Source organism: Rutilus rutilus, assembly GCF_951802725.1.
Source record: "Rutilus rutilus genome assembly, chromosome: 4".
Taxonomy (NCBI): Eukaryota; Metazoa; Chordata; class Actinopteri; order Cypriniformes; family Leuciscidae; genus Rutilus; species Rutilus rutilus.
In genome coordinates this window covers 52,181,659-52,197,422 of record NC_140212.1, presented here as the reverse complement: position 1 = coordinate 52,197,422, position 15,764 = coordinate 52,181,659, and the positions used below count along the sequence as shown (strand labels likewise).

At 39.4% G+C, this 15,764-nt stretch overlaps 1 protein-coding gene across 1 annotated transcript in view; it reads right to left on the bottom strand.

The window, feature by feature from the left end:
* LOC311289860 (NACHT, LRR and PYD domains-containing protein 3-like) overlaps positions 1-15,764 on the bottom strand; it is a gene marked incomplete at its 3' end in the record, with an annotated part of 146,449 nt that overhangs the window by 41,004 nt on the left and 89,681 nt on the right. Inside the window, exon 8 of the mRNA XM_084408105.1 lies at positions 4,731-4,895. Within this exon, the coding sequence (XP_084264231.1) occupies positions 4,731-4,895 (165 nt within the window). The remainder of the gene's footprint in view (positions 1-4,730; positions 4,896-15,764) is intronic.

Sequence of the window (15,764 nt, the reverse complement as noted above, 5' to 3'; positions counted from 1 at the left end):
TTAAATTCTGTTTATAGTAATAGCCATCTGTATATTATGCTCACATTCTGTTTATAGTAACAGCCATCTGTATATATATTCATAGTACATATCTATCTGTAAAATTCTGTTTATAGTAACAGCCATCTGTATATTATATTCAGTACATATCTATCTGTAAACATTCTGTTTATAGTAATAGCCATCTGTATATTATTATATTCAGTACATATCTAGCTGTAAACTCTGGTCACAGTAATAGTTATCTGTATATTATATTCATAGGACAATCTATCTGTAAATTTTTGTTTATAATAGTATTCAACTCTATATTTATTCAGTACATATCCATGTTCTGCACTTATGGAACCACTGTATATCCTGCACTTGCTGCTATTGCACTTCTGGTTAGACCTAAACTGCATTTCGTTGCCTTGTACCTGTACTTGTGTAATGACAATAAAGTTGAATCTAATCTAATCTAATCTAATCTTGCATGGAGCCCCAGTCCGAGGGAGATTGACAGTCATGTTTAGCTTCTTCCATTTTCTAATGATTGCTCCAACAGTGGACCTTTTTTCACCAAGCTGCTTGGCAATTTCTCCGTAGCCCTTTCCAGCCTTGTGGAGGTGTACAATTTTGTCTCTAGTGTCTTTGGACAGCTCTTTGGTCTTGGCCATGTTAGTAGTTGGATTCTTACTGATTGTATGGGGTGGACAGGTGTCTTTATGCAGCTAACGACCTCAAACAGGTGCATCTAATTTAGGATAATAAATGAAATGGAGGTGGACATTTTAAAGGCAGACTAACAGGTCTTTGAGGGTCAGAATTCTAGCTGATAGACAGGTGTTCAAATACTTATTTGCAGCTGTATTATACAAATAAATAGTTAAAAAATCATATATTGTGATTTCTGGATTTTTTTTTTTTGATTATGTCTCTAACAGTGGACATGCACCTACGATGACAATTTCAGACCCCTCCATGATTTCCAAGTGGGAGAACTAGCAAAATAGCAGGGTGTTCAAATACTTATTTTCCTCACTGTATATATATATATATATATATATATGGCGAGGCGAGGAACGGGCAGAGAAGAGCGTTTTTGAAAAGAACGTTTTTGGACATTCATCATATTGCATTGGTTTTCATTTCTTGTCCTCAAACCGAGCACTAATCTGTTTATTTTTAAGTCACACATTCTCCATTGATTAAAAAAGACAATCAAATGTATTTTTTAATGGTAGTATTATTTTATACAGAAATAAATTATTTATAATTCAGATGAGAATAAAGTTAGTGTTAATTAAAATTGTAAGGAAAACAAATATATTGATCTAAAATCTACTATCATTTGCTGCAAATAGGTTGACTATTTATATTTATTATTATATTTTATTACGGCTGTAATGAACCGGCTGCGATGTCAAGATTGCAATGCTGGAATGTGTGTGTGTGTGTGTGTGTGTGTGTGTGTGTGTGTGTGTGTGTGTGTGTGTGTGTGTGTGTGTGTGTGTCTGTGTGTGAGGCGTGGGCACGATCGAACAGTGGAAACATAAAAACATAGGCTACTCCGTCGGTTTGTTCATACAGGACATCATTTAAACTGCACTGTGTTTACTTATATTTATGTACACTCGCAATAAAACACAACTTTGTGCTTTTGTAAAAAAACATTCAAGCAATCCCACCCCCGAAATGGCGCTATTTTTTAAATGAAACTAAAATGCTCACGGCTGCATGGGCAATAACGCGTCTACAGCGAGGAACGAGCAGAACAGAGTGAATGTTTTTTAGTTCATTCCTACTGGACGTCCGTATTTCACTTTCGCTTTTAAAGAGATACGCCACTTTAAAATGAAAATTCTGTCATCATATACTCACCCTCATGTTGTTTTAATCCTTTATGAATTTCTTTCTTCTGCTGAACAGAAAGGAAGATATTTAGGAGAATGTCAGTAACCAGACAGTTTCTGATCCCATTGACTTCCATAGTAGGAAAAAAATGTATACTATGGAAGTCAATGAGACCAGAAACTGTCCGGTTACTGACATTCTTCTAAATATCTTCCTTTCTGTTCAGCAGAAGAAAGAAATTAATAAAGGATTGAAACAACATGTGTTAGGGTTCCGGGGTGATGAAGTAGGAGATGAACACGAAGGAGATCAATTACGAGGTTTTAATTCTCAATTACAACAGATACACAAAAACAGGAAGCGTGTGCTCAGAACAAGACTACCTAACATTTAAACATTGACCGACAACTGAAAGGTGAAAGACAGGAACTTAAATACACAGATGATAACGAGTGAATGACAGGTGACGGTGATGATGAACAAAGACTAATTAACTAAACACAGGTGACAGAACTGAACTACTGATGATGAACTAAACAGACCGGGAAAAACAGGACTAAACCAAAATCAACAGAAGACAGGGGAAAACGATAACAGAAACACTGAAAACACTAAAACAGAACTCAAAACTATAACAACATGAGGGTGAGTATATGATGACAGAATTTTCAATTTAAAGTGGAGTATCCCTTTAAGTTAGCGATTTAAAAGCCCCCGCCGCGGTGTCACACATCGATTAACCAGTGGGAAAAAAATTCTCAGTCACATCGCTATTATATTTATATATAAATACAATATACAATGGGCCTACCTGATTTTGAACACAAGAGGGCAGTATAGCCCTATGTATGACTTTTTTTTTTACTAAATAGCACATTCTGGCTGATTTTAAACTTGTACATAATTCTTGAATTGAAAAAACTGAATAAACCCAAAACTAGTTCTGTTTCGGTTTAGTTCTGATATTTGTATAATTTTATATAAAAATAAATGGTGTATAATTAAATTTTAAGAAGATATGAGATGTTTTCTGATTCCTTTTTTGACATTATTTTAATCCCTCGCCACGTCAAAACCGTTTGAGATATTCAATATCCGTTCTCAATTTAGCATCTTTAATGTATTTTCATCATGTTGAAAAAGTTTGGTGTGAATAAAAAAAACACTTAGCAGGAGTGGGTAAAAAGCAGAGGCTGAATTTGCAAATAAATCCACATTCAAACCAAAATATCTGAATTCCTGTTGGTCCAAGCTAATGACTGCAAATTAGAAAGTTGTCCAGCTCGATGAGACCAATATACTTACTGATTTTTGTAATTGTGGGTAAACCTAACCCCCCCACTTTTGTCAAAAACATTTTGAAAGTGACACACTTCCTGCTGCCAGTTGGTGGCGCTATAACTTTGACTCACAATAGTTACATCCATCTGATCGGCCTCTTACCACGAACACACTGCTGAAGTTTCATCAAGATCAGTTAATGTATGCTGAAGTTATACCACTTCGTGTTTCTCTTTTCTCGCCATAAATGCGTTTCCTCACCACGACCAAACCGTTCGAGATATCAAAAATCCGTCCGCAATTTAGAATCCTCAATGTCTTGACTTCATGCACACCGAGTTTGGTGACAATTTAATTAATTTTCTAGGAGGAGTGTTTCAAATTCCACAGCAAGCGTTCTCCAAACAACCCATAATAGCTGACTTCCTGTTGGGCTGGCGTGAAACTTGACAGAGGGAAAGTTGTTCGGCCCGATGAGATCTATATGTGTACCGAGTTTCATATTAATTCATGCAAGCGTTTTTGATATATGGACCATGTTTTCAGACCCCATTCAAGGGGGCGCTGTTGAGCCCCCCTGCCACGCCCGTTTCTGAAACTTTTCACATGTCTACTGGCTAATAATTATTATGTGTCTGTCGAGTTTTATCCAATTTCAAGCATGTTAAGAGTCTCAAACGCATCCGAAAAGAATATTAAAGTTTGATGGGTTGCCACGGCAACAGTATCTAAGATATCAATAATCCTTTCACAGGTCTACATCTGCCGTGTTTCTACATTATACACAAAGTTTGAAGCAAATCGGGTAAAAATAAGAGAGTGATTTCAAAGCATTTTGAAAGTGACACACTTCCTGCTGCCAGTTGGTGGCGCTATAACTTTGACTCACAATAGTCACATCCTTGTGTTCGGCCTCTTACAACGAATACACTGCTGAAGTTTCATCAAGATCAGTTAATGTATGCTGAAGTTATAATACACTTCCTGTGTCCCTTATTCGCCATAAATTCGTTTCCTCGCCACGGCCAAACCGTTTGAGATATCAAAAATCCGTCCGCAATTTAGCATCCTCAATGTCTTGACTTCATGCTGACCGAGTTTGGTTGCGATTGGACGAATTTTCTTGGAGGAGTATTTCAAATTCCAATTTTGCATGCGTTTCCAAACAACCCATAATAGCCGACTTCCTGTTGGGCTAGCGTAAAGCTAGCGTAAAACTTAGAGGACGAAAGTTGTTCGGCCCGATGAGATCTATATGTGTACTGAGTTTCATATTATTATATGCAAGCATGTTTGATTTATGGACCAAGTTTTCGGACACCATTCCAGGGGGCGCTGTCGAGCCCCCCTGCCACGCCCGGGTACCAGCTTCAGTCCGGCCCTGATGGCCGCGGGTTCTGACCCGTGTGCAAAGTTTCAAGAGTTTTCGAGCATGTTAAGGGCCCCAAAAGTGCCTGAAAGGTTGACAAAATAATAATAATAATAAATAATCCTACCGAAAACAATAGGGCCTTCGCCCTTTCAGGGCTTGGGCCCTAATAATAAACAGAGCAATTCCAAGAGGGTCCTCACACCATCGGTGCTCGGGCCCTAACTATTCCTGCTTCACATACTTGAGTTTTTCCAGTGTGCAGTTTGGATCCTCCAGTTTTTCAGAGAGCTCCTTGACTCCTGAATCTCCTGGGTGATTGTAGCTCAGATCCATCTCTCTCAGGTGTGAGGGTTTAGCTGAAGACACATAACCACAGCCTTCCTCTGTCACCATACAGCCAGACAATCTATAAAAACACAGCAACAGTCCTCATGACTTGCACATTTATACCCACTTCAGCCATTCATTAGGTATTATTTGTAATTGTGTGAAACTGCAAGGAGCTAATGACAATACAACACAAGTAACAAATCTTTCTTTTGAACCTTTTTTTTTTGTGAACTGGTCGAACGACTTCACCAAATTGGACTGAATCAATCTAAACAGTTTGTGTCTTGAAATAGCACTTATCCACAATTTACTAAAGTTACTCACTTTTGGACATGGCTGACAGTCACTCCGACTCTAAATAAACCAATATATATTATTTTAAAGGTGGAATATCTTTACAGGAACAGCTTATTCAATTTTTAAATAAGTTGACACAAAGTTAAAAAAACATAACCAAACATTTGCCAAGGTTTTCAGGGGGAAAAGAAAATGTTTAAAATGTATTAATCAAAACAGTTGAAACATATTGAACGTACTGGAAACATGCTTCGACTTTTTAGTTTTGTATGTATATTCAGGTTGCAGCAGTTTTCAGCTTAGCAGTAGACTCAGCAGTAGCGCTGAGCATGATTGATAGCATTTACTAAACAGTAATGTTTCTTTCTCCCACAGCACGTTTTTATTTTTAGTATTAGAATTGTGACATCTTCGGCTTTATGGTATACATCTGCAAAAGCTCCTAAACTGAACAAGGTGGGCTCTTCTTAGAGTGGTCAAACTAACATGGCGGACCAGCCTCCCGGATTGTTAGTAAAGGCCGAGATTGACAACCTGCTCGAAAAGATTACAATGGAAGTCCTTAAAGAGGTTGAAACTTCACTCGACAGGAAAATAGATTGAGTTGTGCAGAGGCTCGACGTCTGTTCCTCGAAACTGGTGTGGTTGGACATGCGATTTGATGAAATGGATTGCAGAGTCTCAGGCATGGAGGTTGCTATGAATTCACATGGTGCAAGGTTTACAGAGTTAAGAGAACAAGCTGGAATCCGCTGTGGAGAATATTGACGATGTTGAGAATAGGAACTGGTGGTACAATGTGCAGATCATCGGCCCCACAGAGGGCTGCGAGAGTAGCAACCCGGCTGACTTTTTTCAGTCCTGATTGCCTGAGAACTTACAATTCAGTTGTTTCAAGAGGGATTAGTTCAAATTGACATATGTCATCGGGTCCCCTCGTGCCGACCGCGCATGGATCAACGTCCTTGTGCTGTCATTGTAAAAATTTATTATTAGCAGCACAGAGTCCGGATTATGCAGGCTGCAAGGAAAGTGCACGATCTGGAGTACAACGGAGCCAGCATCATGTTGTTTGAGCATTTCTCCGCAGTAGTGGTGAGGAAGAGGCAAGAGTTTCAAGTTAAACAATGGCTCAAGGAGAAATGAATTGCGTGACTTTCCATGGATCCTGGTATCTATATATCAGTGGCTCACAACCTGTAGCCTGCGGGCCGCATGCGGCCCGTCAGGGATGCAAATGTGGCCCACGAAATGCTGACCACATAAAAAAATTCATTCCAGTTTTACAATTTAATAATATTACAAAAAAATTATTAACATGCTTTAAAAAATATCTGCCTGGATCTCAGGACAGAGCTCTCAAGTTAACTTGTCTTGGAAAATGCAATTGCTAAAATCGATTGCTCCTGTCTGCCTCGTTGCTTCTGCTGCTGTTGTGTTGGTTTGCGTCTGAAAGCTTTGTATATCTTTCTGTTTTGAATCATTATTTACTATCATCCCTGGTTGTTTATACTGCTAAATATAACTTACTCAACATCACACATTAACCTGACATCGCTAGCTTCAATCTAAAGCGTTATTGCTAGCACAACACACTAGTAATTCGCTAGCCTGTTAGCATGCCATCCGTGCGCTCTTATTTATTTATTTTTCTCTCGCGCACTCACGCCTTTTACGAGTGTATTAAACAACTTAGGTGAGTAGGATCAGTCAGCAAACATGGTAAGTCATGTCATCTTCTCTTATTGTTACTTGCACCTCATGCAACATGTTTAGCATATCCTTCTCTGTCAGCATTCTTGCTTTGGCTCTCAACGAAGGCGGTCGCATTTTCCTACCCTCCTCTCCCTTATCTTCCCTGCTTTGCTCCTCTCGTCTCGTCTACTGTCTTGTACTTTGAGAGACTCTCTCCGCACTACTCTACAAATTAAGAAATTATGGATTTGATCAACTGGTCTCTCAACGCAATTGACACCATCTTCTCGACGAGAAGCTTGGGTTCGGGGGAACCTGACTGCCCTGCCGGAACGTTCGCAGCTGGCTACACGATGGACGCATGGGAGAGGTGGCGGGTCGTGTGTCTGGCGGCTCTTTCCGTGGAGGACGTTGAAGATATCTACCTATTCGGAACCATGATAACAGGTTTTCTGCTGTTTGGATTAGGCATTGCCCTGGTTTATCGAGGAATTAAGAAGACGGTGACAGCTGTCCAAAGCCCCACAAGGCTGCCCGTTATGATTGAAGCAGTGGGCAGAGCTGTTGGCACTCAGACTGTGACTATGAACCACAATATGGATAACATCATGGAGAAGCTCACAGCTTTGCAAAGGCAAATGGATCGTTTCGGAGACCCAAACGGACCAGGAGCTGTGTAAATTGGAATGCGGCTACTCGTCCCAAGACCAAACAACCACAATCTTATCTGCTTTCGGACCTTTCGGACTGGCCTTGGCCGAGGCCGCTGCTGGAACAACAACTCCCTCTGGAGAGAGCACTGCAGCGAGACGCTCTTGCGTTCCTTCCCCGACTCCACACTGACACCTGCTGTTTGTTGACTCTGTCTGGGACCTGATCAAGGTTGTCTCCATGGCAACTGCTGTGTTTCGCTATGACATCCTGCGGACTGAGGCACCTAGATTGGGATGCCAGGCGTAGCGACTCTTCAGGCCTACACATACACGAACTCTTACATAGATACAGATATGCAATCACCCTACCCCACCCCCCATCCCACGCCTTCGACGCTTTTTACCACCAGTTTGTCAGGCGGGTCTGTGACCAGCGCCGAAATGGCTGCAGGACCGGATGGCTGCTTGCCTTTGCTGGATTACCTCCAACCCCATCTCCCCTCCCCCCTCCCCCCTCCCCCCTCCCCCCTCCCCTGTTGCAAGTCTTGTGTGTTCATGTTGTGTACTGATTATGTGCAAATTGCTGAGGTGTTTTACTGTCCCCAAACTGTACTCCCTATTGGAGCATAGTCTGGGGGTTGCCTTTTTTTCTCCTCAACTCTCCTCATGTTATGCTGTATTCTTACTAACTTCAGGTCGGTCCTAAATTGCATTTCGTTGCCTTGTACCTGTACTTGTGTAATGACAATAAATTGAATCTAATCTTGAATCTAATAGGATTTACATGTAATAAATGCAGGGAGATGAAGCTGACGGGGAAGATTTCAGAACTAGAGACACGCATCCAAGCTTTAATCAAGGTTAATTGTAAGAGTGCAAGGGCTTTAGATACTGCTTTGGATGCGACTAGCTTAGTGAACTCTTTACATTGTTCGGTAATCCTGAAGTAGAGCCCGTGCAGCAGGGCAGCTGGGTGACGGTGAGGCACTGTAGTCGCAGGAAAAAACACTGTTCTTCCGTTCCGATTACAACTTTCCCAACTCAGTGAAACATCCACTGAGAATCCTGTTGAATGTGCCCTAGTTATTGGCGATTCTATTACACGAACGGGAAAATAGAGACACCAGCCACCATAGTCACATGTTTGCTGGGAGCCAGAGCACCTGACATCAAAGTAAATTTAAAAGTGCTGGCTAATGCTAATTGTAAATTGTCTAAGATTATTATTCACGTCGGCACGAATGATGTTCGACTCCGCTAGTCGGAGATCACCAAAATTGATGTTAAAGAGGTGCGTAGACTCGTAAGTACTATGTCATGCACTGTAATTTGCTCTGGCCCCCTTCCTGTTCGCAGGAGTGATGAGATAGTTAGTAGACTGTCCTCACTCAATGGCTAGTTGTCTAAGTGGTGTCCGCAAAATAATATAGAATTCATAGACAATTGGAAAAGTTTTTGGGGCAGACCTGACCTGTTGAAAAGAGATGGTATTCATCCCTCCTGGGATGGTGCTGCTCTTCTCTCTAGTAATATGGCACATAGTCTTAGAGCTCAAACATGACAATCTGGGCCTCAGGTCAGGAAGCAGACAGACTGGCTAAACCGACTGTCTGCTAGCTGTCTCACGTCACCAATGTCAGATAAATCCCATCACATAGAGCCTCTTTCACCTAGATATCATCATATAGAGACTGTGTCTGTACCTCGAATTAGGACATACAAAAAACTTCCAAACCCATCTAAGAGTAAAAATGTAATTGATGTTCAACAAATAAAAAACAGATATAATACAAATGAGCAAATGATAAAGCTTGGGTTGCTGAATATTATATCCCTTACTTCAAAAGCACTCATTGTTAATGATATGATTACATAATATACTATACATACTATCTAGATGTGCTGTGTTTGACAGAAACCTGGCTAAAACCAAACAATTACATTACTTTTAATGCTGATGATTTCTTGTTGTATCTTGTTGATTTCTTGTTGTAACCCAAGCAATCCATTCCTAAGCAGATAAGACTGATTAGTGAGTATAGTTTGTTTCCCCAGATATAAGATAAACTTTTCAAAAAGTGAAGTTATGCCTCTTAATAGTGTGTATAGAACAGACCCTAATATATTGCAACCGTTCCATTGGTCCACAACATTGTTCTCCTATTTGGGTTTAAAGATTTCTCGTCGATTATCAGAGCTATATAGTTTAAATTTTCTCCCCCTTTTACAATCAGTGAAACATAACCATCAGACATGGTGCAGCCTGCCTTTATCGTTTAATTAAATTTAAATTTAAATTAATATTCTTCCGCGCCTTCTCTATATATTTCAAATGCTTCCTATCAGAGCAAATTTAAATAGCTCAATATTTTCATTCATATGGTCAGTGAAAAGACCCAGGCTGCAGTATAGTGTGTTGTGTTACCCTGTCAAAGCAGGCAACCTGGCAGCTCTGTGCTTTTCAACGTATCTGTAGACTGCTCAGTCTAGATTTCTTTTGGAATGGTTCATAAACGATCCGGATTCCATATGGATTGGGTGAGAGCCAGCGATATTGAATGGGATTCCGCTATATAACTTGTTATATAGGTCACTTTTACGACCCTGTCTTTTTATTCTCTACCTGATGGTGGCAGTATTTAATTCGACTGTGACGTCACTGTTAATTGGATAATTTATGGGTGGAACATAGTTCTCCAGAGAAGTCGTTTGCTTGAATTTGTTCTCATTTAGTTTGTCTTTTATTTACCCACATTTATTGACCCATTGGACTATTATTTTCTCTTTTTTTATTTAAATCCCTAGACATTGTGTTTTATTTCTGTAACAGATCATTTTTTCATTAATAAATAATCTTGCAATGCAAACGCTTGCTTGTATGTGTAATCCTCTTTATGTTACGGTCGGGAACGATCTGGCCATGACAATCACCTTCTAAAATGACAGGCCTAATTAGAGGCAGCGTTATTCTAAGGAACATGGTGAATGTTTGGTGGCAGATTAGGAAGCGTGAGGGATATGGAAACAGATTTTCATTAACTCCTCTCCATGATAATCCTGACTCTGAAACACTGAAAACAGGATCATGAGCTGCTCGCGTGTGAAGGCTTTTCCTCACGATTGCGAGCACGATTGATCCCAGTGCCCCCCGCAGTGTGGATCTGGTTCCACACTCAATTTGAATTTGATTCTATCGAACCCTGGTGCATTTGCGTTTAAATTATGTCATCACAAACATGAATAAACTTGTTAAAGGAGAACTCCGGTCAATTTTAACATTGAGCTAATTTTTTTGTGTTGCCTGCACCGAATTATTCTATTTTTAAAATTTGCACCCTGTTGACTTCAATGGGGCAAGTTTTAAACCTGCTTTTAGCCTCTTAACATCCTTGATGTGTCATTACAAGTGCACAGAAAATGTGAGTGATTCCTTCAGAGTGAACACGAGTGAATCTGACTGCAGTAGATGTGAAAGATATGTATAAAAATGATGTTATTTAATCCAGCGCAAATACCTGTGTTTACATCCTGTTTTCGGTTGAAGTCCAAAGTAGTCGATTGTCGAGTAACTAAACCTATGCGCGTGAACTCGGCAATCGACTACTTTGGACTTCAACTGAAAACAGGATGTAAACACAGGTATTTGCGCTGGCTTAAATAACATTGCCCCATTGAAGTCAACAGGGTGCACATTTTAAAAACAGAATAACTCGGTGTAGGCAACACCGATTTTTGTCGTTGTTCTCTGTATTGACAGCACTCCAAATGTACAAAAAAATGAGCTCAATGTTAAAATTGACCGGAGTTCTCCTTTAACAAGTTGATTGTATTTAATCACTGTGATGGCTAAGGCCACACTGAATAAACATTTCATTTGAATGGTTTATTTTATTTTTGTATGAGAAATTTATATTTTGTTTGCTTTAAGGGATTAATGTTTTTGGTGTCTATTTATACATTTCTATGTAATTATTTTGTTTCTATAAATATTATTTACCCAAACATTGGAACTGGAGGTGCAACGTTGTCTCTTTAGCATGCATTTAACCTCAAAGAGCGACAAGCCAATAATAATTTATTTCCAGAGTGCACGCTAGTGAGTAAATGAAACCACAACCAAGATATGGGTTTGATGTTTTATTTAATTTTGTTAAATAAAATGGGTCTTTCTTGGTGTCCTTTATAAAGTCAGTTGGGAATTACAGGAAATGTAGTTTTTGGGACAATAGGTGTTGGGGTAGTTTGTTTAAAGTATATACATATATATATGAAGACTTCAGACGCAAAAGCCTCGAGTGCCATCTGAAATTTTCTTCTAAAATGAGCATTTTTTTCTAGCTTGTATATTTAAGTTGAGTAATTTCACTTTAATGACAATTAAAAGGTCATTTTCATTGCCATTAAAGTGAAATAACTGAACATAAACATACAAGCTAGATAAAAATGATCATTCTAGAAGGACATTTCAGATGGCACTTAGAGGCTTTTGCATCTGAAGTCATCATATATATATATATATATATATATATATATATATATATATATATATATATATATATAGGTTTTCCTACTTACAAAGCATGTAGAGGTCTGTAATTTTTATCATAGGTACACTTCAACTGTGAGAGACGCATTGAAAGTGACTTCAGAAAATCATATTGTATGATTTTTAAATAATTAATTTGCATTTTATGGCATGACATAAGTATTTGATCACCTATCAACCAGTAAGAATTACGGCTCTCAAAGACCTGTTAGTTTTTCTTTAAGAAGCCCTCCTGTTCTCCACTCATTACCTGTATTAACTGCACCTGTTTGAACTCGTTACCTGTATAAAAGACACCTGTCCACACACTCAATCAAATAGACTCCAACCTCTCCACAATGGCCAAGACCAGAGAGCTGTGTAAGGACATCAGGGATAAAATTGTAGACCTGCACAAGGCTGGGATGGGCTACAGGACAATAGGCAAGCAGCTTGGTGAGAAGGCAACAACTGTTGGCGCAATTATTAGAAAATGGAAGAAGTTCAAGATGACTCCCTCTGTCTGGGGTATCTTGCGAAATCTCACCTCGTGGGGCATCAATGATCATGAGGAAGGTGAGGGATCAACCTAAAACTACACGGCAGGACCTGGTCAATGACCTGAAGAGAGCTGGGACCACAGTCTCAAAGAAAACCATTAGTAACACACTACGCCGTCATAGATTAAAATCCTGCAGTGCACGCAAGGTCCCCCTGCTCAAGCCAGCGCATGTCCAGGCCCGTCTGAAGTTTGCCAATGACCATCTGGATGATCCAGAGGAGGAATGGGAGAAGGTCATGTGGTCTGATGAGACAAAAATAGAGCTTTTTGGTCTAAACTCCACTCGCCGTGTTTGGAGGAAGAAGAAGGATGAGTACAACCCCAAGAACACCATCCCAACCGTGAAGCATGGAGGTGGAAACATCATTCGTTGGGGATGCTTTTCTGCAAAGGGGACAGGACGACTGCACTGTATTGAGGGGAGGATGGATGGGGCCATGAATCGCGAGATCTTGGACAACAACCTCCTTCCCTCAGTAAGAGCATTGAAGATGGGTCGTGGCTGGGTGGCCAGCATGACAACTACCCGAAACACACAGCCAGGGTAACTAAGGAGTGGCTCCATAAGAAGCATCTCAAGGTCCTGGAGTGGCCTAGCCAATCTCCAGACCTGAACCCAATAGAAAATCTTTGGAGGGAGCTGAAAGTCTGTATTGCCCATCGACAGCCCCGAAACCTGAAGGATCTGGAGAGGGTCTGTATGGAGGAGTGGGCCAAAATCCCTGCTGCAGTGTGTACAAACCTGGTCAAGAACTACAGGAAACATATGATCTCTGTAATTGCAAACAAAGGTTTCTGTACCAAATATTGAGTTCTGCTTTTCTGATGTATCAAATACTTATGTCATGCAATAAAATGCAAATTAATTACTTAAAAATCATACAATGTGATTTTCTGGATTTTTGTTTTAGATTCCATCACTCACAGTTGAAGAGTACTTATGATAAAAATTACAGACTTCTACATGCTTTGTAAGTGGGAAAACCGGTATATATATATATATATATATATATATATATATATATATATATATATATATATATATATACACAAACCATTCTTATAATTACAGGGGTCTCTCAAAAATTCGAAATCCATTACATCAAATTTAGAGGGGGAAACTATATATATATATATACAAACCATTCTTATAATTACAGGGGTCTCTCCAAACCATTCTTATAATTACAGGGGTCTCTCAAAAATTTGAAATCCATTACATCAAATTTAGAGGGGGAAACACATATATATATATATATATATATATATACACACTGTCTTTTCAGTGCTCCAGTGAAGTTCACTTAATTTATTAGAATTTAGTTTCAATATTACTTTAGCTCTACTCTTAATCTGACTCCAATTTCAAATGATAATCAAATTTAGATTGTGTTTCTTATTAGAAAGTAATCATAAATATTGATTATGATTTAATTTAGATCTTTGATTTATTCTGGGTATCCTATATTTTCAATTATTAATTCATTTAGGGACCCGACGCCACACAGAGTCACACGCCCTGGGTTTACGTGGATCTCACGGACACAGCCTCGCCAGTCTGATCTTGGTCAGTGGGTTCATTATGGACCCGGTATCGCTTCATTCATTTTTCATTCATTATGGACCCCATCACGAATGTGCGCTCATGATCACAAACGTAGCCAGTTCTGAAATAGTCAGAGGGTGCAGTGCAACTATTTTACCCTTAAGCGTTCGCTCTATGCTTACTCATAACAAAAGGTGTAATTTTTTTAATAGTTGCGAGTGTGCTAAATCAGTGATAGTCAGAAATCGAAAGGTCTCCTTAATGATGTGCCCCATGTTCCATTCATAGTGCCTTCGGTCTGATCTATCCTGGACAGAGATTTGCGGAAACACCAGACTACACTTTGATCTACTAGGAAGAATGATTTCAGAATAGTTCAGAATAAATCAAGATGTAACATTTTTTGTCAGGTAAAATGTATTATGCCAATTACACAAGTGATTAAAAGCCAATTCAGAAATAATAAATACATGACATCAATTACTCAAAGATGACTCTAAAAGTAAGCAATGCATTCCTGACAGAGACACACCGTGGTGTGTGAGTGTTCCAAGTTTAAGACTTGAGAAAACACTGACACAGCACTGTATGGGGGTTGTTCCTGGTTACAGGTTCCCAAAGACTGCTGTCACCTACCCTTAAATACCCAGACCAGAACAAAAGGCTTGTACAAATATAGTTTTAGAGTTGTTTTGGGTCAATTCATGTACCCCAGGGGGTAGCACCTGGTTTCGGGGGAGAGGGGAGAATTATCAGATATCTTAAAGAGACTTCACCCAAAGAGGAGAACAGGATTCTCCTAAGTTCTCAATCTTTCTCATAATACCAATGACTGCAATGAAATTAAGACCATTTTACCAATCGCATTTTACCAATCGAGACATTTAAAATGATACCAAACATGAAAAGGAAAAACAATAGATTCACAAGATACATCATATGTGATATATAGACATTCTAAGTGAACTTTTAGTGACTTGACTCAGGGGGAGAGGGGGATGCAGAGATAAGGAAGGAGAAAAGTTTGGACAGGACAATGTCCTGTGCTCTTTCTTTGCGATCTTCTGTCCAGGGTGTGTTTTATTGCTTTATAGCAGGGTGAGTTTTATCTAAGCTTTTGTCTTAGCTGGAAAATCAGTTCTTACATCAACATGTCATGCAGAAACAATGTAGGGTGAAACTGAGTAATCATAAATATCACCACCATGAAATCACATGAAATCTAAGCACCAGTCGAATGAGTAAAGACAGCTTTGCCTCACTACATTCATTACTACAGCTGTACAGAGAAGAGAACTTACCTGATAGCAAAATGATCGAGACATATGCTTCCTTTAAGTTTCGTTGAGGGAGACAGGTTTAAGAACAGAAAACACAAAGCGCTGTAAGAAACTTCGCAAAGCACACGTTATCTGTGTCCCTGCAACGTCTGTCAGCGAGCACATTTTGTCTGTGCCTGGCTTTATATTTATCAGACTGAGGAGCCTACTTTCATCCATGCGTATGTACAGAATATTCTTTTTTATTCCTTAACATGAAAATGTGAAAGAATAAAAAAATAATACTAATAATATGCTGATTCGAGTGTATATGTACATTCTCTACAATAATGGCACTGTCTGCTTTATTATAGTTTTTTTCCATTCACTCTGCTTCAGCTTTAATTC